Source organism: Anarhichas minor, unplaced genomic scaffold (genome assembly GCF_050575085.1).
Source record: "Anarhichas minor isolate MPS153535 unplaced genomic scaffold, ASM5057508v1 ptg000011l, whole genome shotgun sequence".
Lineage (NCBI taxonomy): Eukaryota > Metazoa > Chordata > Actinopteri > Perciformes > Anarhichadidae > Anarhichas > Anarhichas minor.
Window position 1 is genome coordinate 9,114,160 of NW_027466457.1, and position 25,656 is coordinate 9,139,815.

The 25,656-nt window shown below is 41.7% G+C and overlaps 2 protein-coding genes across 2 annotated transcripts; one reads left to right on the plus strand and one right to left on the minus strand.

Moving 5' to 3' along the window:
• Window positions 1–1,848: 1,848 nt before the first annotated feature.
• LOC142948061 (potassium/sodium hyperpolarization-activated cyclic nucleotide-gated channel 2-like) lies at window positions 1,849–15,752 on the plus strand. Its single transcript, XM_076089942.1, has 8 exons — window positions 1,849–2,498; window positions 6,555–6,978; window positions 7,622–7,783; window positions 8,737–8,955; window positions 10,838–10,984; window positions 11,668–11,908; window positions 12,994–13,158; window positions 14,194–15,752. Exons 1-8 carry the CDS (start codon window positions 1,849–1,851, stop codon window positions 15,750–15,752), a joined length of 3,567 nt encoding a protein of 1,188 aa, XP_075946057.1.
• Window positions 15,753–18,275: 2,523 nt separating this feature from the next.
• Window positions 18,276–24,185, minus strand: pkmb (pyruvate kinase M1/2b). The gene is made up of 10 exons (XM_076089943.1): window positions 24,011–24,185; window positions 23,794–23,885; window positions 22,358–22,489; window positions 22,037–22,223; window positions 21,648–21,918; window positions 21,412–21,562; window positions 21,177–21,329; window positions 20,086–20,252; window positions 18,980–19,161; window positions 18,276–18,823 (listed from the first exon to the last, which is right to left on the minus strand). Exons 1-10 carry the CDS (start codon window positions 24,159–24,161, stop codon window positions 18,717–18,719), a joined length of 1,593 nt encoding a protein of 530 aa, XP_075946058.1. The 5' UTR covers window positions 24,162–24,185; the 3' UTR covers window positions 18,276–18,716.
• Window positions 24,186–25,656: the final 1,471 nt, after the last annotated feature.

Below are 25,656 nucleotides of genomic sequence, written 5' to 3' on the forward strand. Positions count from 1 at the left end.
CCAAGACACAGATTGTTTGGATCTCCGTAGGAACATTTCTGAAGGACAAGTAGCTTTTTTTCTTACTTCTATTGTATTCAATTCATGTCATTTTACCGTCCCATGTTGTTTGACCACTGATGAAAATAAATAAAATAGGTGAAAGAAAAATAGTATCTGTTGCATACAGTAGCAGACTCTTGACCTGTGATAGATTAACATTTATATTAGTTTATTACTGCATCGTGAGGAATTATTACAGCAGAAACAAACTGTTCACTATCCTCTTCCTTATTGCATTAGGCCATGTTAAATTGCTGCGTGGTTTGTATTGAATCATACAACAGTAATGCAAACAGCTGTCAACAACCTTTCACCAAATTAATTAGCAGTATTGGTCTTTGACAGGAAGGATTTCATCTCTTTTCTACCCGACTGAAAATGTCTTCTTTGGGGAATGAAAATGAAACACTGCAGACACAGAGTATTAATACATCTGCCATAATAATGTGAGTAGTTGGCCAAACAGGTTGTACCTCGATGTATTATCATCACAGTAACTAATGAAGGTTGAAACAAATCCCCCATTAACAAGGAAAGTATTGGACATTATTCACATTGACTTCTCTCCTCAAGCTGTAGGTTCAAAAGTTGATCAGAAGATGTGGGGGTGTAAATTAGAACACAATAAATTCTTCAGTTTATTGGAGATGTTTCAACCCATTAGGGCTACCATGGATAAAACACGTTCTCTATAGTAGGTCACTGGAGAAATTAAGGCAGTATATTGTCAAAATAAATTTTTCTTATATAACCCAATATTACAGATTTTCCTCAATGAGCTTTATAATCTGTACAGAACACCCTCTATTCCAAGACCCTCGATTCTCAAAAGGAAAAACTTCCCCCAAAAACCTATTTTAAAAGAGTAGGCTACATGACTGATTTAAATAATGATACTTGATACTTGATAAATATACGATAGTAGTCAAACTAAAGAGTTGTGGGCTCGTCTGGGATTTGAACCAGTTCTGAGACCATTGAGTATTATGACCACTTGTAGGCTGACTGGTGTTATTATATCGCAATGTGTCTTTAAAGCTTAAAACTATATTAATAATATAATAAACATAATTTTTCTGGCAGATTATGAGACGATTATTGTTTCTTCAGTGTGCAGGGCCTGTCGACAAACATTTGTTAGATGCATAAAGATCTGACTTTATTCTCTGGCGTGTCGCTTTCTCTCAGCGAGTGAACTATCAACTCCAAGGCTGGATCGCATCCTTGAATCCTCCTCTTCCAGCTGTCCTGGGCGGGGTGAGCGCATGTACCGTCCAGGCTCGTATGGCAACCCGATGGATCAGCCCATCGATATTCACGTTATTAGAAAGCGGGAGGCTGATGGATCAGTGATGTCAGCGCTCTTTGAACGCCGGTGCTGGCTGCGTGCATGTGTGTCATCACCTCGCACTGACAGAGAGCTCAGATATTTTGGGGAGGTGGAGATCATGCTTTGTCATTGAGAAACTCAGCAGCAGCGGTCTCCCACTCCGGCACGTCCGACGCTCAGCATGCTGCATCCTGATGCGCTCTCGTCTGCACGCTGTGGGCTTACCTGGATTTACACGCGTTTCCCGTTTACCGCTTTCACATGACCTTCGGAATTGAAGCGGCCACGTATATCGTTGACGCATCTCAATGTTTGAACCGGGGGAGAGAGGCACGTCCCAAGTGTCAAATAAGATACAACCTGTCCTGCGGATGCGCCGTCACTGTTTGCCTCCAGTGGCACCCTTACGAGATTCATGATTCATCCCTCTGTTTTCACGGGCTGTCCTTAGAGCGCATCTCTTCTCTTTCTTCAAAATGGAAATATTCCAGTCTTCCATGCGCAAACGGCTGTACAGCTTGCCGCAAAACATTGGGCAAAAAGCCATCGTGATTGACGAAGGAGACAACGGCGACAAGGACACTAAGAGGAAAAGTATTCGGCTAAAACATTTCTCCTTTCCGTCTCCTGGAAGCAGTTGCAAGAGTATTGAGGAGGCCAGGAGCGAAGACTTTGAGAGAAACGTTACTGTTAAGACCAACTTGAACGGGGACTGTCGCGTATTTCGGGGCAGCCTCTCTTCCATCACCGGGCGGCATCCTCCCGGGTCAGATCCGGCGGAGCAGCAGTGCCTCATCCCCGAGGCGGGCGTCAGAGAGAGTTACCCCGGTGAGCAAAGCCCCGGGGCCCAGCAGCGAGCAACGGGTGGTCTGAGCGGCGTAGCCGGGCAAGGATATGTGTTTGACCAGACAAGTTTTATTAAGTTGGAGGGCACCGAGCAAATCATACCTGAGGACGACCGGCTGTACCAAGCCGGCTTCATGCACCGGCAGTTTGGGGCGATGCTCCAACCGGGTGTCAACAAGTTCTCCCTGCGGATGTTGGGGAGTGAGAGGGCCGTGGAGCATGAGAGGGAGCGAGTAAAGTCTGCTGGCTTCTGGATAATCCATCCGTACAGTGATTTTAGGTAATTTGTGTGCAGAAAATCTTTCTTTACAAACAGGGCTGTTTAGGAAAAAAAAAAAAAAAAGTGCAGCAGTGATCCTGTCACACATTTTAAGGCTTGTTTGACATAAAAATGTGGAAAACCAGATCATTTTAGAACAGCCAAATCTTGATGAGACATAAAATACTATCAAATATGATAAGGTCACTCTTAACTTAATTAGACACACACTGATCCCCTTTACAAAGGACTGTTTTTTCTTTCATCACTGTGATGATGTTATGATAACATGATGATCAGGTGTGTGAGCCTGTGCAGAATAGATATCATAAGCTAAATGTGCCTCGGTAGGCTAATCCATACACGCCTTCAATAGATAAATGGCTTCATTTCTAAAAAATTATCCTTTTCTAAAAACTTAATCACTCGCACTGTACAGGCCATTCAGGGAAACATCTGTAAGAATGTATCGTAAAGGAGTTGACTGGCATACAAAATCTCTTATTAACACAATGACAGTCAAATTAAATCATACAGATGTGGAATATAAATCGATATTTTGTTTGGCCTGTGGGAGTGTTTGTGTGCATGATTTCATTCCCACAAGTATAGGCTTTATATGACAATCTAACAAACCAATTGTCTCTGCCTGTAAATTAAATTTGTGCAACAAACTAAGCCAACCTGTATCCTCTAATTTAACACACACGCTGTGCTGTGTTATGCATACATGCATGTTCTACATTTCATGGAACGCTGCATGCAAACCAGCATTCTGTTCATCACGGCCATCAAGGGATTTTCATGACATTTAACCTTGAGGCTCACTGTCATCATATTTTCACTGGCCAGTTGTATGCCGATGTGTGTCACTGCAGTTTTTTTTCCACTCATCTGAATTACACTTTTTTTTTTTTTTGATCATTTAGCGAGGGCAATGGATTACAGAGAGTGCAGCAGGGGCTTGGAAAAGGGGTAATCAAAATAGGGTAACATGACCATTCGAGATATTAGAAGCATACATCAGTGGAGATTATTACAGTACAATTAGTCTAATGGAGCAGAGATGGTGTGGACAGGGAGGGGACACTCCACAAAACACCGAACACACAGAGACTGAGAGGTTGAAATGGAAATGATGTTGAGAGGAATCAGGACATCCAGCTGTTACATGTGTTATGAGGTGTCATTACTTAAAGCCCAGTTTGGGTCACTCTCTGAGCTTTAGATAGCAGGGTTCTGTGCCTCTTAAGGAGGACACTTCATCCCGCAGTTTCCATTTTAAGTTACCGGTAACCTAAAGGTTATTTGGGTCTTTTTAGCTTTCCGAGAAACTGTTGTATCCAATCCTAAAAACAGTCATCTTCACTCACTGTTTCCATGACCACTGTGCATCGGCTCAGCAAACTAATGTACCCTCTCCTTGTATCTTTTATAAAAAGTCTGTGTTGTTTGTAGCATAAGTAACTGCTGTCTTTTAGTAAAGCTGTCCGTGGATAGAGCAGCAGACATACTGAACTGGCACGCTGCGTAAATATGGTTAATATGATTGCTGGTGGGCCTGAGCCACAGTACAGGTGTGTGTTAAGCCACTGAGCTGCATGCAGGCTGTTGTGCTTCAGCTGCGCTCTGGCATCAAGAGATAAGTATCTCTAGTACAAATGTGATCCCTTTTTCAGCTGTCCTGATTGATCTAAGCTCCTTTCACCATTTTAAGCCTTTTTGTGTTCACTTTGCTTGTAACTCCCCTCTCTTTGTGCTCTCATGCTCTTTAACGTAGTTGCACTCTGACCCAAATAGTGCAAGATTCCTTTCTGGACCAGTAGAGGTCTTGAGACCCCATAAATGTCAGTTGTATTTTGATGGTAACACCAGATTGTATCAGCAAGTTGTCCGATCTTTGTGGCGTGAATGCTGTGTGCACAGTCAGCTGATCACAGTCAGTGAAATGGTCTACAGGGGCAGTAATGCACTGTCCCCTGTGCAGACCTTTTATTTTTTTTTGGTTTGGTCCAGCTGTTCCAGGGTTCTGCAGCACGGTGACGTGTGCAGAGCGGTAATGCTAACTACTCAACATCTGGCTGATGGGAGCTGACTTCTGGAGATGACATGGATTCCCAGGAGATAACGAGAGGATTTAGCGAGAGAGGGGAAATGCAATTAGGACCAGTGTGTCACCACAGAGACAGGCAGATGAAGAGAGGAACGCAAATGCTTTGTTTGGCAGAGAACAACGGAAAGCTGATAAGAACAAATGGCCACAATGTCCTCACTGGTTCCCTCTTTTTCGTGATGCTTGCCTGTGAAGCTTTGGTGTGATTAACTAGAATAGGTAACACTATGTTGGTCACATCTCTACTGTTGGTGGCATACTTCCTGGAATCCCATTTGAGCCCAGAAAATGTCACATTGACCAAATTGACAGGAACACAGATAAGCTCCCTCTGGCTCTTAACTGCAACATCCATTGACATAATAATTATAGCACACTACTCACATTTAGTCAAATGCTTTTATCTCAGTCAATCATGAACTGAAGTTTTGAATTATACCTGTTGACAAGATGGTGACGCGTTTATCCAATCCACACTTTTGAAAATGTTGCATTCCCTCGTCACCAGTGTTTCCCAAAGCCCAATATGACATCCTCAATAGTCTTGTTTTATCCACTTAAAGATCTCAAAGTTTTTAGTTTACTGTCACAGAGGAAAATATTCACAGTTAAGAAGCTAGAAACAGAGAACTTGGACTATTTTCTTTTAAAAATACTCAAACTGATTAATCGTTTGGCAATTTTCATTTAATGGTTGACAACTAATTGATTGCCACTCTAGTCCAGCTCATACAGTGTGATTACTGTATGCGGCCTTAGTTAGTTAATTGGTGTAATGCAGTTAGTCTTGGCTTTCATTTGATTGGCTGAGCTGCTCATGGCTGTATGTTTCCTGTGAATTGTAAAGTGCTCTGAAATCGTCCTCTGTTATACGTCAGCTACTGCAATGAGAATTTTAAAGCAGTCTAAAAAGATAAATAATAAAGACAACTGACAATAACAAATATCACGATAGTAAAGAGAGTAATTGAAACAGCTAGATATTAAGCTGTTGGCAAATATTTGCAAGATTTGTTAATGAAGCTATGAATTTGAATATTTTGCAGTACTTTGAAATCCAATTTGCTGACTTAACTGTGAACAAAAACTTAACACAGCGCCTTTTTTCCAAGCAATTCCTGATGAGATCGAACACTCTGCTGCTGGTACTTGAGGATTAAGTTAGTTGTGAAAATCAATATTTCCTCATGAGCAATTCAGATGAATACCAATAACTAATTTTCCTCTCCATCCCTGTGTCCAGAAATCCAGTATTGAACTGAATGACATTGTTTGTCATGTCTTGCTTTGTTACGGTGTATGCTCAAACTGTTTGTTTGCATTGTTTCTGCTCATTTGAACAGTCTAAATCTACTTAAATTAAATTAAGTTGCACAGAGATTTATTTCTATTTGAAGTTCTTACATGTCTAGAATTTCCTTGAATATGCAGCACATATTTAGTATGCACATAGACACACACACACACACACACACACACATTCAGACTCTGGCTTAAAAGTCTCCTGTGTGAACCGAACGGCAACCATTGATCAAATTGGTTTCTGTTCATAATCTGTTCCTGTGTCAGGATCTTTCCACCATTTTACTCTTTACAGACCATAACGTTTTCATCTGTTGATTATTATTAATCATTTTGTCAGTGAAATCTACAAAAATTGTGAAAAATGCCCATTGTAATTTGTCTAAAATGTTTTGAACCAAAACTCAAATATAATCAGTTTACGATCACATGACAAAGACAAGCATTAAATCCTTGTATTTCAGAAGTTGGAACCAGCAAATGTTTTTATTTTTGCTCTAATCTCTATGAAAGTCATACAAATGACAAACAACCCACAAAAATAACGTATTAATCCACGCATAAAACATTCAACGCAGTTATTTTGTCAAAGGAGTGAACCTGAAGGACCTTCGCCCGCTGTTTTCTACAACGTGAGTTATGTGCGTGGCCGTGTGTTACAGGTTCTACTGGGATCTGACCATGCTGCTGCTGATGGTGGGGAACCTCATCATCATCCCTGTGGGCATCACCTTCTTCAAGGATGAGCACACGCCGCCCTGGATCGTCTTTAACGTGGTCTCGGACACATTCTTCCTCATGGACCTGGTCCTCAACTTCCGCACGGGCATCGTCAAGGAGGACAACACGGAGATCATCCTCGACCCGCATCAGATTAAGATCAAATACCTGAAGACCTGGTTTGTGGTGGATTTCATCTCGTCCATACCCGTGGACTACATCTTTCTCATCGTGGAGACACGCATCGACTCAGACTTTTACAAGACGGCCCGAGCCCTGAGGATTGTCCGGTTCACCAAGATCCTCAGTCTGCTGCGGCTGCTGCGCCTCTCCAGACTCATCCGCTACATCCACCAGTGGGAAGAGGTAGATCCTGCATGGAAGGGCTCTCTGGATCTTCATATACACGACTAATAGAGCTGCAATATTTAGTCAAAATTAATCAGCAGCAATTTTGTTGATCATTTTATTCATTTGTGTTAGAAGAAAAATGCCCCAAATTCAATTCTCATTCAAAATAATTTTGTCCTCTGACTAAAGTGCTGTACATAGTGAGATTTCCCTTGCATTAGCAGATTCCCCCTATCTTGTAATCTCGTCTGGATTACTAAATTCATTTTTTTCTATTTCAATGAAAATACTTGATACTGCGTATTGTAAAAACAAATATGCATGTTCTTAAAGCTGTAGAGTTCATTTGTCGGTTTCCCTCTGAGGCTCACACACAACCAACTCCCTTAATAACATATATTTTCTGGCATTATCTTATTTTTATAATTCCAGCTGAGGCTGCACCCACAGGCCATTAATGTTGCTTGCAGATTGTTACGGAAGACTGAAACAGCCTCTGGTGATCTATAGAAGATTAAGAACAGTATGGTCTGATGTAGGACCACTGTGTCCATCGGCCCACAAAGCACCTATTGTACATTTCAAATCCTCTGATTGCATGCCAGAGAAGTGAAATTTGTTGTTTCAATTGTATTAATGCTGATAATCTGTGTGACAGGTTTTCCATATGACCTATGACTTGGCCAGCGCCATGGTGCGCATCATGAACCTGATCGGTATGATGCTGCTGCTGTGTCACTGGGATGGCTGTCTGCAGTTCCTGGTTCCCATGCTGCAGGACTTCCCTGCTGACTGCTGGGTCACTAGAAACAAGATGGTGGTAAGTGGTCTAAGTAGTCGATGGGGTCCTGCAAGAACACAAACTTTTTTTTTTTTTTTTCTGTGCTTGTTTTGCTGGTTAGACGTAGGATGTCTCATGCTTCCATGAATCAGGAGTTAGCAACATTTAAATCAAAATAATCTGATGTAATTGTGGATCTTGTTTGGTTGCTGTTAATCAAATCAGATCACAGTCCAAAGACAGCATTTTTGAATGGTAATCTTAATAAATAATATTTAATGGTATTTTATCCTTCCAAACTCTAATTTATTTAGTTGTGGATATTTTACATTTTTTGAGAAATACTTAAGTTTTGAAAACCCAGTCTTCAGGTGCCTATTTGTGTTGGTTAATAAAGAGATCCTTATAAGAAGAACAATAAAGAGATCGCGTTCAAGGCAACTGCACATACTGCAGATGTCTTTGATTGTGTGTGTGGAGATGCAATGATTCAATTTATCGATTTGTTAGAACATTCATTTCAGCCTCTCAAATGTGGGAGTGTGAATCTTTTACAGTATATATTACAGTAAACCAAATATCTTTGTATTTTGGACTGTTGGTCAAATAAAACAAGATATTTTAGTGCATATCTTTGGGCTGTGGGAAATTATAATCAGCATTTTTCATAATTTTCTGACTTTTTGTAGATCAAACAATCGATTAATTGAGAAAACAATCTGCAGATTAATTGATAATGAAAATAATCATTAGTTGCATCATATACAATATACAGTATAACGTACAGAATATATTATTAGGTATACCAGTAGCTGAAGTAGACTTACACCAAAGAATAAATCAGGACAGTTATGTCAATGCAAAAGTCAACATGCATTTTATAAGGTGTTGTTTTCTGACAGTCTTAAACTGCGAATAGGCTCACATAGATTTGCTGCAGCATTAATGTTGTGCTGATAAACATTCTCCTTCCTCCTCTTCGTCTCTTACAGAATGACACTTGGGGTCAGCAATACTCCTACGCCCTGTTCAAGGCCATGAGTCACATGCTGTGCATCGGGTACGGCCTGTACCCCCCTATCGGCATGGCTGACGTGTGGCTCACCATCCTCAGCATGATTGTGGGCGCAACCTGCTTTGCCATGTTTGTGGGGCATGCCACTGCACTCATTCAGTCTCTGGACTCCTCCAGGAGGCAGTACCAAGAAAAGGTCGGTGTTTGCTCTCTGCATGGCTGATATCTTTCAAAGAAATCAACTTTCTTTAGGTCAAAGAGAGTTGAAAGTATTTCAACTCTCTTGAGAGTTTTATTCTAGAGAGCTTTATTTACTTAAAAAAAAAACATATGATCAGTTTATATGATCTTATGCATTGGTATAGATCTAACAGTATGAATTATTTAAAATTTGGCTTATACATTAATGCATCAATATTGATAATCCAATAATATAATACAAACCAATACATCAGTCACACGGGCCACAGTTTCTCCTCAATGATTACTTTTATTTTCAATCATTTAAGTACAATCATCTGATAGTACTTCTATACTTTTTCTTGAGTAAGATTTTGAATGCAGGTGTTTTACTTTTAAGTAACTATAACTTTCAAGTAATTTTTCCATTGGGGTACTGCTGGTTGTACTTAAGTTAAGGATCTGAATACTTATTTAAATGCAGTTTAAGGGTATAATAAGTACTCACATTATTGGTTGCTGTTTGTAAATACAGCATTGAAAATTCGCCCCTCCTCTCCAGCTCAGCGAGTGAGTGCGTGCGTGCGTGAGTGAGTGCGTGCGTGAGTGAGTGCGTGCGTGCGTGAGTGAGTGCGTGCGTGAGTGAGTGAGTGCGTGCGTGAGTGAGTGAGTGCGTGCGTGAGTGAGTGAGTGCGTGCGTGAGTAAGTAACAGCAGTGGTTGCGTGAGCTAGAGAGTGAATAAAGAGACGGGGCCGGCATTAGTGAGAACAAAGCCATGAATCAAAAGTATAAAACACTATTTTCAGATTTTTCACGGCGGTTATGTTCCAAAGCACAAAAAAAACACAACTACACAAACCTGCGGGTAGGTGCCGGATGTGGAATGACTGCAGCCCACGGCACGCTTCATCCTGCTGTCAGTCAGGCCTGTTAGTTCTGTGAGCCTCAGTACTCTGAGGAGCGTGACATAGCGGCGGTGTTTCACCTTGGAATGAGAACGGGCTTATTGGCTGGGGGTTACGCTCCCACTTGGGGTCCAAATGCTCTTTGCCGACGCCCAGAAATGTCCCGAAAACATGCAACATAAGAAAAAAAGAGAAATACGGGCAGAGGGCAGGGTCTCTGCAGATACAGACACTGCCACGCACTTCAAGTGAAGGGATGATTGAGAGGGATTCTTTTTTGTATCGGCCCATACATTTGTTGGAAATTGTTACACATTGTACCTTTAAATGGAAACAATGATAAGTTACATTGTGAGTGACAAAGTATTTGTGTGAATACTTAACCCACCTGTCATAAATCTTTAGGCATTTAAGTGAGAGAAAGCCCCACAGAGGGAGACTAATAGATGAGAAGGGATAGAGCAACATGTTAGAGTGATCACTGAAAGATTTGTGAGCTGCTGTTGGGGATTTTTAACATAGAAAACAGAGAGGCATCTGGGAGAGTTAAAGAGCTCGTTGATAAAAGCTAAACAGCAACTTGCAGCAGGACATAACTTACATAGAATTGGGTACACGGACCATTCATGGTGCTTTGCTGGTAGAGTACACCGCTGAAGGACACAGTAGTTAATGTTATTAGCTTGCAGCCTGCAGAGCGCAACTGTATTTGTCAGATGGGACAGAGGCACAACATCGCTCTGTGGGCAGGTTTCACAGATGGCCCGACAGTTGACTGTTAACATAATGAGAAGCATTACAGTCCACCTCTGAGCCAACACATCAATCACTTTAATACATTCATTCTGACATGACTTTGCATTTTCTCTTGCAGTTGTTTACTTTAATACTTATTTAAGTGATATAATAATTATTATAATTGTCATTGTTGGTGTTGTTATTGTTATTTGTATTATTATTTTATAAATGTAATGCCTGTTTCGTTGTTGCAGTATAAGCAGGTGGAGCAGTACATGTCCTTCCACAAGCTCCCTGCCAACATGCGGCAGAGGATCCACGAATACTACGAACACCGTTATCAGGGCAAGATGTTTGACGAGGAAAGCATTTTGGAGGAGCTGAATGAGCCGCTGCGAGAGGTCAGAAGTCATCGAACTTGTTCTTGTCTTGATGATAATACTGCTGAGTCATCGTAATGTTGGCCTGGTAACACTTTACGTTTACTTTTACTATTTAAAATTTGTAAGCAGTATGAAACACAAGTAAATGGTTTATAACACAATGCGATGGAGGTGTCAGCAGATAGACGTGTTAATTAATATGTTAGTCAACAACTATAACTCCTCCTGTTGGTACCCTTAAATGGAGGCTGCTGTATAAACAGATAATGAATGACAATATAGTAAAGCATAGTTATTATTCATAGGATCATTTATAATTACTGAGAAACACTGTGCATTAACCACCACTTCAAACGTCCTTATATATCCACTTAAAACATGTATTACATGTGTACATACAGCTTATAAATGCTAAATAGAATTTTTGTTTGACGTGAGCATGCTTGATCTAAATGGTTTACAGTTAGTTATTTACTCAATCTAATATGCGTCCCTTATTTTGCACGATAATGTTAATCGTCATGTAAGCTGATTATTAATGGCTGGAGACTTTATGAGACAGAGATCCTCATTAACGGAGCACTAAGCCGTTAACCGCCCTGCTTTTATTATGATTTAAATGTACACATGTAGTTATACTACCATTTCTGATGCGAAGGCCTCGCCTTAACAGCTAAAACACTGTTTTGTGTCTTCTGCAGGAGATCATCAACTTTAACTGTCGCAAACTGGTGGCCTCCATGCCTCTTTTCGCCAACGCTGATCCGACCTTTGTCACCTCCATGCTGACCAAACTGCGCTTCGAGGTCTTCCAGCCGGCCGACTACATCATCAGAGAGGGAACCATCGGCAAGAAGATGTACTTCATCCAGCACGGTGTCGTCAGTGTCCTGACCAAGAACAGCAATGCCACCAAGCTGTCTGATGGCTCTTATTTTGGAGGTAATGTCTGCACACAAGCTGCTGTGTGGACTGCATGCTAATATATTGTGTAGCTGACACTGAGTCAGTATGGATGTATGTGAAGGAGTGCTGATTGTGTGATTTGTTTTGATTTATTTTGCTCCGGCACTCAGCAGATTAACTGCCCTGACTATTACAGATGGGAAAAATTGTCCACATCATCTCCTTAAAAGGGCTCGGGACTAAGAGGGGCAAAGCTGTGTGATCTTTGATTCTATTTGTGAGGTTTTCCTCGTTGTTAATGCCATATTTAAATCTGAAATCCGGAACTTTCAATTTGTTGTCGCCCATGTTACATAGTCTCATTGTCTGTAACCGGCTTTGTAGAAAAGGGGAATTTCATCATCAAATATCTACCAGGAAATATAAATGTATAATTTACTTTTAAGGCGGTGTGATCTGACAACTCAAGCAATTATTTCTAACCATATTTTTATGTTTAATGTTTACACTTTGATACAACCTGATGATATGGTAATCACAAAACATTTAATATTTTGGCTTACAGCTACTCAACACAGCTGAACACACACACACACTGATGTGATAGTGGTAAATGAGTACAGGAAATGTGTTTAAAAGAGAGAGCGTGTGAGTCTGTGTGTGTGTGTGTGTGTGTGTGTGTGTGTGTGTGTTTGTGTCTATATCCTCAATATGGCCGTCCTGAAAAATATGTCCACTTTACTTTTTTTTTTTTTAATGGCGCATTATTTTATTTTTCTGATCTCTGGCACGACAGATGAGGTCGGGACAAACTGTAAGCTGCAGAAATTGCATTAAGTGCTCCATCTGTGGGGTTCAGAGGCATCGGCCGTTTCATGTTTTATCTTCTCACACTAATAATACCATTTTTGCATTTCCTTTGATGAATGGATCTAAAAAATATACACGTGTCTGTAATGTATCACACAACATGTCGGAGAGAAGTGGAAAATCCTCATACAGTACTTCATATTAACTACCCAATTAAAAACAATCCTTGATGTTTTTGACTTTCACTCAGCAGGACGTGTTTCAAAGAAATGGTACAAATAATTCAACTTTTTCCCCTCTCCCCCCTGCAGAGATCTGCCTGCTCACCCGAGGCAGGAGGACGGCCAGTGTGCGAGCCGAAAACTACTGTCGGCTGTACTCTCTGTCGGTGGACAACTTCAACGAGGTGCTGGAGGAGTATCCCATGATGAGGAGGGCCTTTGAGACTGTGGCTCTCGACCGCCTGGACCGCATCGGTGAGTCACTTGCCTGTACATAGAAGCTAGTTTCATGTTTTACAGTTAAATATTATTAATTATATAAGTGTGATATTTTGCTTTGCTTTCTTCTTCTTCATATATGACATTTAAAAACAAGGCTGTAACAAATTGTTTATAGCAGTCAAGCATTAATTGATTTGATTGAATTTATTTTCAGGACACGAAAATGAAATATTACAAAGAAAATGTTACCAATCATACCACTCACGATTGATTAAAGTAAATGAGATTATTCTCGCATAATTAATTAATCCATAATCTTTGGATTAACGATCTTCTTCAGGCAGGAACTATGAATCCAATACCAAACAATGAAATACTCATACATACAAATCCATGACAAACTAGCCAAATTAAATAAGATTATGAATATGAAAGTTCATAATCTAACTCACATATGTTGTATCTTTGTTTTTTGTGGTGATTTAAAAGAAATACATACATCCCCATTTGAGGCCAAGTGGTCATTTTACTCCACCTAACACGCACTTTAAGGTGCTTAGGTGCTTGCTAGGTGCTTGCTAGGTGCTTGCAGGTAGAGAGCTGAGCTACACAGTTTTCCAACTGTTTTGTGAAACATGTTGTGGAGTTTTGAAGTACAAACGTCACCATTTTCCATTGAAAGTGTTTTTTCCAGTTAATTCTTTATGAGGGACAATTAATTAATAAACATATTTCTTTCATGTAGAGGAGGAGTTGTCTGAGCTGTGTATGTAGAATAAGAATCATTTCATGGTTTGTACTCTGTACTAAGTTTTTGGATCCCACTCCGTCTTTGCTGTTTCAGCCGCATTGTACTGTAACGCCTCACATACTGTAAGAACCGGACATCCATGTAAATTGGTTGCTGATATATGGAAATTGTATGTTATGCTATGCTATCACATTTAAACTCTCTCTAGTTTAAAGCCGCAAGGCAATGGTGCTGGGGAGTAGCCCTCATATTTTGCAGTATATGCTCTCATTAATGAAAACGATAATTGCATGACCTTATTTGTGTTTTCTTAACAGGGAAGAGGAACTCTGTTCTGCAGAATAAAGTCCAGCATCACCAAAGTGCTGGCATTTTAAACTTCCAAGAGACCGAGATCATCCAAAGAATAGTGCAACATGACCGTGACATGGCCCAATGCACGGAGCTGATCCAGACCAGCCCACAGAGCCTTCACCTTCTCCCTGCTCCCCCATCACCCACCCCGATCATCTGGGCCCCGCTGATTCAGGCCCCGCTTCAGGCTGCTGCTGCCACCACCCCGCTGGCTCTGGCCTTAGCCCACCACTCCCAGCTGCCCTCCATCCTCTTCCACCATCCTCTGGCTCCAGGCTCCCTGAAGGACCCCATCGGCCATCCAAAGAAAGTCCATGTTGGAGCGAACATGACCAGTAGCTGTGGTTCAGGGCCCAGTTCTCCCGTCAGTTCCAACAAAATCAGATCGGGGATTGAGACTCCCACATTGGCGTCACTCAGGGCACAGCATCTCGCAGCTGGGCCTGTGTCACCCACACTGCAGTCCCAGCCTGTCTTCACCAGCAGCCTGCAGCCTCTGGCCCCTCTGCCCTCACACCATCTCCCACACCACCCTCCCTACTCTGGCATGGCCTCAGTCTTCCCCATCGCCCAGACCACTGTCTCCTACACCTGCTCTGCCCAGCTCCACTCTCAGCCCTTCTACGGTGCAATGACCACCCCACCACACCCGATAGGTTTACTCCAGCAGGGGGCGCCGGGTAGGCTAGCAGTGAGATTCCCAACCCCCTCTTTCTCCACCATAAGCCCTCTCATCTCCAGCTCAGTCAACCCCATACTAAGCCATCTGCAGCAGCCCTCTCACGCCACCGTGCAGCAGATGGGGTACGGTCATGACAGAGCAGGCAGGACATGCAGTGGTCTGAACCTCACACATTTTCCCTTCATCACCAGCACTCAGTCCCCCACTGGATTTATTCAGCCAGGGTCTGCAGTTGTAGCTGGGGCCGCATCCTCCCTGGCGCAGCAAAGCCTTGCAGGTCTCCAGTCTGTTTTCCTCCCCCAGGTTCTCGCCGAGCACTCGGCCCTCGCCTCCCTGGCCCAGTATGGCTCCGCCGAAGCTTCGCCCTGCTACACACCTCCAGTCCATAGTCCTAGCATACAGAGCCCTGTGAGGGGAAGGACAGTTTACCACAGTGAGCTCCCCAGCGCTGTGGGCTCTCGTAGCCCTCTAATCCTTCAGACCTCATGCCCTGCCAGGGTGGCCTGTACACTCAATGAGAGGGCCGAGTCCTCGGTGGATCTCTTTACCCAGGAAATAAAGACTATCTCAGGCTCTTACAGCTCTTTACACCAGGAAAGGCCTTTGGCCATGAGCGGCTCCTCAGAAGGGGTAGCAGGAGGAACCAGCCCCTTCTCCTCCCCCATGGCTGTCAGCAAACCCTACAGCCCAATCCTGGGTCAAGTTGCTCCTGTCAGTCGGACACATTCAGGGCCTGAACCTCAGAACCAGTCCGTTGGTGTTCATTCTTCCCAGGCTAGATCCCCTGCTAAGATCTTAGAGACCGAACACAAGCAGTCCAAGCTTCCATCTAACTTGTGAGGTTCAGACACACCCTCCTTTAATGCCTGAACAAAAGGAAGGTCACCTCCTTATTGGCATTGTTTTAACCACTACTTTGTCAAATTTTAGAGGAGGAGGGTGTGTTATTTTAGACTGGAGATTGGTGATTTAATTTTTAATCAGACTGAATGGATCGGGGATCATCATGGACAATGATGGATATTTTTTCTACAGGATATTGCATCTTTGAATATAGTAATAAAATCCAAAAACCTATTGATGGATATATATAGCACCTCATTAAAATATAAATTGTTCTGTGTATTATATTATAACCACACTTTGTTATTAAGTATTTTGTTTGAACCCCATTGTTTAGCCAATTTTGTGTAACCTTTTAGCTACACCTGTTTAGTTGAACATTTGTCCACAGCTGTATCCCGTTATGATTGAAACCAAAAACGATTGTCCTCATTTATGTCTTTTCCCACCAACGAGTGTGTCGTGTGAATGCAAAGTTACTTAGAGATTAGAGGATAGAGAGACGGTGCACTTTGCTTGTTTCAGAGATCACCTAACGTAATGGTTTGATGACGCCATGTCTTCCAAGATAGCTTTTCAGCAATATTGCACGCCCAAATGGGTCACACAAATCAGATCACACTCAAAAATAAAAAAAACTGAAGTAATGAATGTAATGTAATGTTTGTCTGTCTGAGTGGGAGAAGTAGGATTAATTCATGAATGTGTTGAACTCGAGGGCGTTTACGGTGTTCTGTAGAGAACTGGAAGGTGCAACCAGTTTAAGAGACAACACACATTTCCACAGCCGCTCCGAGACGCACCACTGATGCCAACTAATTTCAGGCTGACACTAACTTCGGTACAGAACATTTGTTTGTGTGCCATCAGCATAGTATGCAATAATCTGTGTTTTTTTATAGGTGTACAAAGGTACTGTGAATAGAAGCACTTGAGTCAATGAGGGAGATTCTGTTTTGAGTTAGAACAGATTAAAACAAGGGAATTCAATGGAATAAAAGCAATCGTGCATAATCAAACATCCTGAAACCAGCAATGCACTAAGACTGATCTGAATGTTTCTTGGACCAGTCAAAGGGCTAAACGCAGTTACTTGGACACGTGGTTACCGAGAAGCCCTGATGGGTCACATATTGCTGCATATTTACCTCTTTCATTTTACATTATTTGATTGTAAGATTTGACATCTGTTGTTTAACAATTGCTGCTTTGTGATGCTATGCTGAATCAATAAGACATGTATCACAGACTGCTTTTTTAAAACCAGACTCTTAAATCCTTCTTGTTAATAAGTTCATGTGTTTAGATGATACCTTTTTTTCTCTCTGTGTGGACCTGTTGCCGGCGAGGAACTGTGAGCAGGTCAAACCATCGGAGGATCCTGTCCAGTGGCTTTAGCTGCCTGGTTATTAAACCTGAGGTATGCTGTGACTCTGACCCCCCCGAGGGAAGAGAGATACTATCAGTCGCTAGCCAGTCACTGCCGATGGGCTGGATCAATTCCTCATCACTATTCTCCTCTAACCCCGCACCACCACACCGCCTGCCAGAGGCATCAGCTCGGGTTGAGTGTGAGTGCTAGTTTGAGTGCATTCAATTTGTGTAGGAGAGGACGTGTCATTCATTTATTTATATATTTATTTCTCATTTTGCTGCCTTTCAACCAACAAATGTGAGGAATCCACCACCTATGTATGTTAGGCATATTTTATTTTAGCTACTGAATTCAGTGCAATAAAATAACATGGTCAATGATGCTCGTTTTAGCTGTTGATTTCTTTTCAAGAGCAGAGTGTGGAATGTAAGGAGAATCTGATGAAACCCTGGTGAAGTTTCAGACTTTAAACCGGATTATGAATTGAGAACTGCATGATGCCGACATTCAAAATAGCCAGGATTGTAATCTGCCAGATATTCGGCTCTGCTATGTTCATGGGTTTGATAACTGCTGGATTAATGCGTATTTAGAGCTACTGCAAGGTTTGATTAAAATTAAATTGATTAAGATTTTAAAGTCGATCCAAAGCAGACAGAACTTGTACTCAAGCACTGTGCAATTCTGAGATACTGATACTTTACTTGAGTATTTCCATTTTCAGCTACTTTATACTTCTACTCCACTACAATTCAGAGGGACATATTGTGCTTTCTACTTCACTGCATTTATTTGATACCTTTTAGTTATTTTCTAGTTACTTCGCAGATTCAGATTAATAATACAAAATATAATCATCAGCTAAATTCTGATATATTATAATAAATAAGAAAGAAAATGTATCGATCACTTCATGAAATTCGCACACTGCCTGGCAATATATATAGTAAACAATATGCCCCATATTTACCATTTGCACTTTGTATTTTAGGTAGATTTTGATACTAATACTTTTGTACTTTTTATTCAGTATGAGTCATACAAATATGGCTCGCTGTAATACGTAACATTAAAAATACTGAATGAAAAAAAGACTCTTTTTCTAGCTTAATGTGACGGTGATGACGAGAGGAAAACAAACACAGTTGACCCCAGAATTCCTTTTAATGGATTGAAACCCACCAGATGACTTTGTGCCAACTGTCAGTTCAGCATGAAACACTGGGCAAGACAATACTAGTACATATTTATGTTCATCCCTCGATAATTAATGAACCAAAAAACAAGGAAATAACAAAACATGTACTTTAAAGTGAATGCAGAGAAACCCTGATTACCACTCTGTTCAACATGCAAACTAAGTCGACACAGTCACGATAGAAAAGTTTCCATTAAAAGGATTTAGACAATACATTTCATTTATGGATAAAGGAAGCAAGGAGTTATTGTCTGTGAACTTAGTGTTGAGCGGCCTGGTTTTGATTTTCTGTTGGGGATGAAGACCGAGAGGAAAGACAAGTCCAAAACGGCAAGGCAGGTTACAGGAGAGGGGAGGGGGAGCGGTTACTAATGTCCTTTGATGGAGTTCAAGGCACCAGCACAACTCTCATAGTGTTGGTGTAACCGGTACCTGGGCGCCAGCCAGTCACAACAAGGGCAACATCTCCAGACTTGAAGAATTTGTGGTGCTTACCTACAGATAGAGGAAAGAGAGGCATTAGTGGAAAAATAAGGACTCAGTTAATTAGATATAAAGTCTTGTCAATTAACACATTTATCCCATACCTCTTGCTCCATAACAGTTTTACAATCCTTTATTTTGAGACTAATTTTAACAAAAAACACTCACCAACTTCCAGAGCAAAGTTCACACGCAGGTCAACGTCCTCGGCCCAGACATCGTTGGCAGGTTTGGTGTAGAGCACAGGGTAGATACCGCGGTACAGGTGGGCCTGGCGGGCGGCCTGGCCACAGCGGGTCACAGCAATGATGGGGGCACGGGGCCTGTACCTCGACAGCATGTGAGCAGACCTGCAGGTAGGAGGTACAAGTTCTTTCAAAATACGTAGAACTGAAAATATATAAATTTTAACCCTAATTCTAAAATGTGTGGGCAGTGGAAGCCAGTCGTAAAACACAACATTGACATGTCACTTTTCAAGTGGATTTGGTGAACCTTATAGTAAACAGTTGCTTATTTGTACATTCAGAAGCTACGTAGCGACATTAGCATTCATTTTAAGTTGTGTCTGAGTCCAATTGTCCAATATTCACACTCTTTTTTTGATTTAGCCTAAATGGTCCACTATGTTAACCAGCTAGTTTCTAAATGTGTCCGTCTGCTGTTTAGTGCTGAGCAGACGTGTATATTGGGTTTTTATAGCTTTTTCGCAGATGTAAACGATGCTATAAGGGCAGAGAAAATGAACCAACTACATGACCAGGTATAACCAAACACATGCAGCTGAACAATAGCCTGAAAGGCGTTATAATGCTGCTTAGTGTTGAGGTGAACAGTAGAGATGGGTAATAATTCTCTGTATCACTCCTTTTACATATAGTCATGAGATCCATTGTGAATGTTAATTATAGCTGTTTTAATTATGCCATTAATTATCATTAGGAAATCCATCCAGCTGACAGTAATACGCCTTCTGTATCATGTGTTGTGTGGATGATCTCTCAAGAAGAGAGGAATGAACAGGGAGTTAAAATTAACTTGTAAAATGTCAGGGTTCAGATCTCAAAAGGTCACAAGTGGAGCACAGATTGTGAAAGTTGGCTCACTTTATCTGAGCCAAGGGCTTGTGTTAGGGAAGGAGCGAAGGCGGCGAGCTAGAGAGATGTCATAATGCACCACTTTCTTTGCTCACAGTGGGCACCGTGTAGGATATTATGAGTCAGAGCTTTACAGAGGAGATTTACAGGATAGACTTCTTCTTTTTCAAGTCTCACCTGCCAGACTTGGTGAGCACGATGATGGCGCTGGCGCAGCACTTGAAGGAAGCCTCGACGGCACCGATAGCTACGGTCTCTGTGGGGTCACGGGTCAGATGGGAGGTGCGACGCAGCTCCTCAAACATCTGCCTGTGGTACATGGCTGCCTCGGCTTCACGGGCAATCTGAACATGAGAACAGATCACAGTCAAGTCAGGCTGCAGTCACACAGCCAGTTTCAACTGCAGGAGTTAGTTTGTATTTCAAAGGACAAAACAAAGGGGCAGTTAACCTCAGTGCAGAGGTCTTCATACCTGAAAGCACACTGAGACATGAAGCTAAACAACAGCGGCGGCTGTGATGTCCAGGGACTGTTGCTGTGCACTGCAGATCCTCAGACACATGCTAGCTGAGTAAACACACACAGTTGAAGCACAATGCGAGACGACAGCAGATGGACAGAGGGAGGGGGGGGGGGGGGTGCAACAGGGATACACAAAGCAAGTTAAACAAACACTAAACAAGCTGTCAGTGAAACCCAAGCTGGTACCAATGGTATCAATGTAAATGCCAATTTTCTCTTCCTTCTACATCATTTAGAAACTTAGTATTTATATTTACTGTCGTGAGTAGTACATTTTAGCTAAACATATTTTATCAAATTTTGTATTATTCATGATGTTGATCATGCACCTATATGGAACTATACCACCAAAATTACACCAAATTAGACCGATGTGACGAGTAAAAGAGCTAAAAAAGATAATTATTTATTAAGTGCAAAAAGTGGCTTCAGGTCTGCACAAAACATATGCCGATGCATATAAAGCCAAAGAGGGCAAAGCCATTAAATTACTAGCACCAATGTGTTGCTTAATCGTGTGAATTTGGTAGCTTTTGTCATTAAAAACATTGCTGTTTGGCAGCCAACTTTAATACTGATTATGCAGGCTTTCTCCCAGCCTCAAACACATGAACAGATGAGACACACGTGTGCTGGCACAATTTTAATGTCAAATATTAATTAAAAGAAAACTGATCAAACCATGCAAAAACACTGGTATGGGCTTTTCAAATTAAGGAATGGGACCAGTCAATGGTGCTCTTACCATGTGCTGTGTGCGCACGGCCTCCAGGGGATAGTCTCCCTTGGCGGTCTCACCACTCAGCATGATGCAGTCGTTGCCGTCCAGCACGGCGTTGGCGACATCGCTGGCCTCGGCGCGAGTGGGGCGGGGTTTCTTGGTCATGCTCTCCAGCATCTGAGGAGAAACAAGACTCTCTGTTAAACTGTTCTTTTTAAAATGCATTCGACAAAACAGTTGTCCACCTGATGTCACAGACCTGTGTTGCACAGGTGATGGGCTTGCCGACCCTCATGCACCTGCCAGTCATCATCTTCTGTGCGATGAAGACCTTCTCTGTTGGGATTTCAATGCCCAGGTCTCCACGGGCCACCATGATGCCATCACTAGCCTCCAGGATCTCATCGAATCTATCGGACAGAAAAATCTGTTTAACAATCTTTCAAAGATTCAGACCTGTGCAGATTAAAGCGTGACCGTTGGTAATGCCCCCACCTGCGCACACCCTCGTGGTTCTCCAGCTTGCTGATGATCTTGATGTCCTTGCCCTTCTCGCCCAGCACTTTCCTGACAGCCTGAACGTCAGCAGCCTTGCGGATGAAGGAGGCGAAGACCATGTCAACACCCTGCTCCACGCCGAACTCCAGGTCCTGAATGTCCTTCTCAGACAAAGCAGGCAGGTCAACGGCAGCTCCAGGCAGGTTGACGCCCTTCTTGCTGCCCAGCAATCCACCATTCTCAATGTTACACATCAGGAAGTCGTTGCCTTAGGACACATGGAATGAAGCAAAACTTAATCTCAACCATTACGCAGAAAGGTGAAAGCAAAATCTTAATGAAAGCTAGAAAAGATGAACCAAAGAGATGATTGTTTGTGTGCTTACCAACTTCTTTAACCTTGAGGGAAATCAGACCATCGTCAATGTAGATGTGGCTTCCTATCTGCACAACCTTGGTGATGTTCTTGTAGTCGAGCCACAGAACTTTCTCGTCACAATTCTCCATGAACTGGTTGTCGAGTGTGAGCTTGATGGTTTCACCCTTCTTGAGCTCAACCTCAGCGGTGCCACTCTAAACGAGAGCAGAGAGAGAGAGCTTGTTTGTTCTCAGGATGAAAATCTCTGCATCAAACCTTCATATCAAACCTTGTGAAATGAATCAATAATGGCCTCATTTGAAGTCTTGGTAATTTGGCAACAACTCACGCCCTTGATAAGTCCAGTCCTGATTTCTGGTCCCTTGGTGTCCAGAGCGATGGCCAATGGTCTGTAGTCAGCAGATCCGGCAACAAAGCTCTCAGCAGCCTCACGGACATTCTTGATGGTCTCAGCATGGTACTGCATGACGTGAGATGTTAAACAAATGTTATCACATTGAAAACCTCAATAGATCTAGAATAGCATAAAAAAGGGGCAGAATTTACATTAGTGACCTAAGTCATAATACCTTGTTTTATTTAGGTTCCTAAATTGCAGATACAACAGGTGGACAAACATGGTCATGCAGTCACAAGGGCAGCACGGTCACATAACTGTATGGAGTAAATCCTGAATGACAACTGCAACACATTTTTAGCTCATGACAGTTTTACTGTACACAAATAGCTGCCAGGGATTATATGAATAGTTTCCAAAATATCTGTTTAAATATGATTTGATTTGATTTAATTTAATTCAAGCGGGGTGTTTGACAAATCCAATAAAAACCCAATACTTCTAATTTTCCACTTCATGTGATTGACATGTAGAACTGTCTGCCTACAGCTTTGGATCTAATAAATGCATAATACATGCAAAAACAACAAGTTCAACGTCTAATCCGCACAATACCACTGTCCTCAGTCAATAATGAACGCCTGTCTGTGGTTTCTACATGCCTTCCACTCGCACTGTTGCTGCGAGGCTGACTCTCACACAAGAACTATTTATAGCTAAACTGACAACTGACACACCAATGAGACAGGGGTCAGATCTATTTTGGTCCAAATCATATATCGATTTAGTTGTGATTTTTCTGGAGTTCTGATTATATATTTTTTATTTTTGACCAAAACACAGACTGGACAGACAACTCAAAAGCAACTCTGAGAGTTGTGCTACACTGAAAAAAAAAGCACTGCTTTTAACCTTTGAAAATCCAAATATCAACTGTGGGTGTTCATACTACAGCTGAGGATATATTTGAAGGCTCATCCACTCAGGTGACAGTGAAAAAGGTAAAGAGGCATGACTTTTAAAGGCGAAGGGGCAGTAGTATAAGGTCGGCCAAACAGTTGGCAGTGATGCAGTTGGCTCACCAAATCTCAAGCTACAACACAGACCCGGTACTGAAGGGGCAAGTACAAGATCATAGATCACATTACAGCCACAGACAGCTACCAGGCCAAGCGAAATGTCACACTGATGGCTGCAGCTGTAAAGGGCAAATCCACTGAATTACTTGCAGAGGGTTAAAAAGCTACTGCTGTACTGCTCAATCTGGGTTCCAACGCTGCACAAATTTGAATCAGTGATGTCACAGCAGGCGTTTTTGGCTTTGACTAAATCATCTGGTGTGATTTCAACATTTGGGATTGTGTTGCTCAGCAGCTAAGGTGAAGTTTTGGAGATGCAAATAGTTTAAAAAGCAAGAATTGACCCACCTCATGTGTGCCATGAGAGAAGTTCATTCTTGCAATGTTCATCCCAGCCTTGATCATATCCTTGGCCATGTTCACAGATCGGGAGGCAGGTCCTGCATCAAGACAGGTGAATCAATACGAGGCTAAATATGATGTTTGTAAATGACAATGAGATAATCTTTGTCATCAAGAGTGTGTAACAAGAGAAGAATCAACGGAGTTTGTTAATGAGTCTGACCGATTGTGCAGATGATGCCGGTGTTGCGAGACACAGCGGGTTCAGAGTCGATGTCCAGCAGGCACATGTGCTCAAGGAGCGTGTCCGCCATGGCAGCATGCATCTGCTGGGTGTGAATGATGGAAGAGCCCATATCCTTTGACTTCGACATGACTGGATCTGGGTCTGCGGGAAATGTCCTGTGGAGACAGAAGAAACACGTGATCATCGATATTTTGAGTCTTGATCTAAATGGTGACACAAACGCTCCTGAAAATAAGACCTTGTAATATAAGCTACATTAACATAATACATTATCACATAAATGTGAGCACATACATATTGAAAGAGTGTGAAAGGTAAATTAGAAACTATAGCAAGGTTCTAATGAATATCTAAATGTGAAAGTGTACACTTCTAGAAAGGTGTGACCTCTCCAGAGTGACCAAACAGCCTGTGTAAAGAGAAACAACAACAGTATGTGCCTGCCTGACTGCACTCTCCCAAATTACAACGGGAGATTATATGCAGCTGAAGAAGAGGAGCTGGTCACTTGACAGAGGCTAAAGGTAATTTACACAAAAAAAGAACAACTCCAGGACTCAAGGAGGAAGCTAAAAAACATTGTGATCCTTATTGAGAAGCCAAACAGTCGACATTAAAAAGTATAAAGCAGCAAAGTTATCAGGATTCAGCATTAACCTAAAATATCACGGGCAGCTGAGAGCATTTATGGACTTTAGAAACATATCAGAAATAAACACATCAGGAAAATTACCGTATTCATAATTACATGAAAAAAAGGCAGTATTATTATATAAATATTCACCAGACAAGGTCAAAGCCACCTCAAGGTATTTGTGACTTGTGCCGCCTACAGAAGCTTTGTGGAACAAAGATAATTGCAAAAAATAGTTTTGTAATAATTTACACAGTCACAGGTCATACTTTAGGCTGCTATTCATTTCATTAAGAAAGAAAAGTTTTAAAAAACATGCAGTTTGAGTAGAAACAAATTGTATCTTTGTCTGTAGAAGAAGCAAAGCAGAGATGTACCAGAACAGGATACCGATAAATAGATAAAATACATGCAATTAACAAATAAATCAAAATTAGAGAGCTGTATTGGACTTTACCCTTCTACCGTGTGCATAAAGGAACTGTAAGTGCAAACCAGTGCACTCTCCTCATATTTCAGATCAAAGTTACATTTCGTTACATATTTATTATTATTATTATGTATTATGATAATGCACAACAACTTCAAATATATTAATAATGTTGTAGAAGTTATCAAAGAAAACGTTTAATCAGTAATTGAAATGAGTTTAAATTTTTTATTTTTTATTTTTTAACTTTTTTAAAAACCTGTTAGAGAATGATAATTTGATTCAGACGTTCACTTAAAACTACATTTCCACTAAATTAGAAATCTCCTCTCCACTCTCCAGTCATATAGTTGAGTGTTCTTGCTGCTACTCACCTACTGGGTGAACTTTGCAAGGATCAAGACGCCACTGGCTCAGTAGGAGCGACAGGCTTTATTCGCCTCACCAACCGGGACTACTTTCCTGTGCGAACAACGCCCAGTGATTCAGGATATAGGGCGCGAGAGTTAAAGTACCGTTCACCGTTTTGACAGCGAGTTGAACGTATGTTTTTCGTAC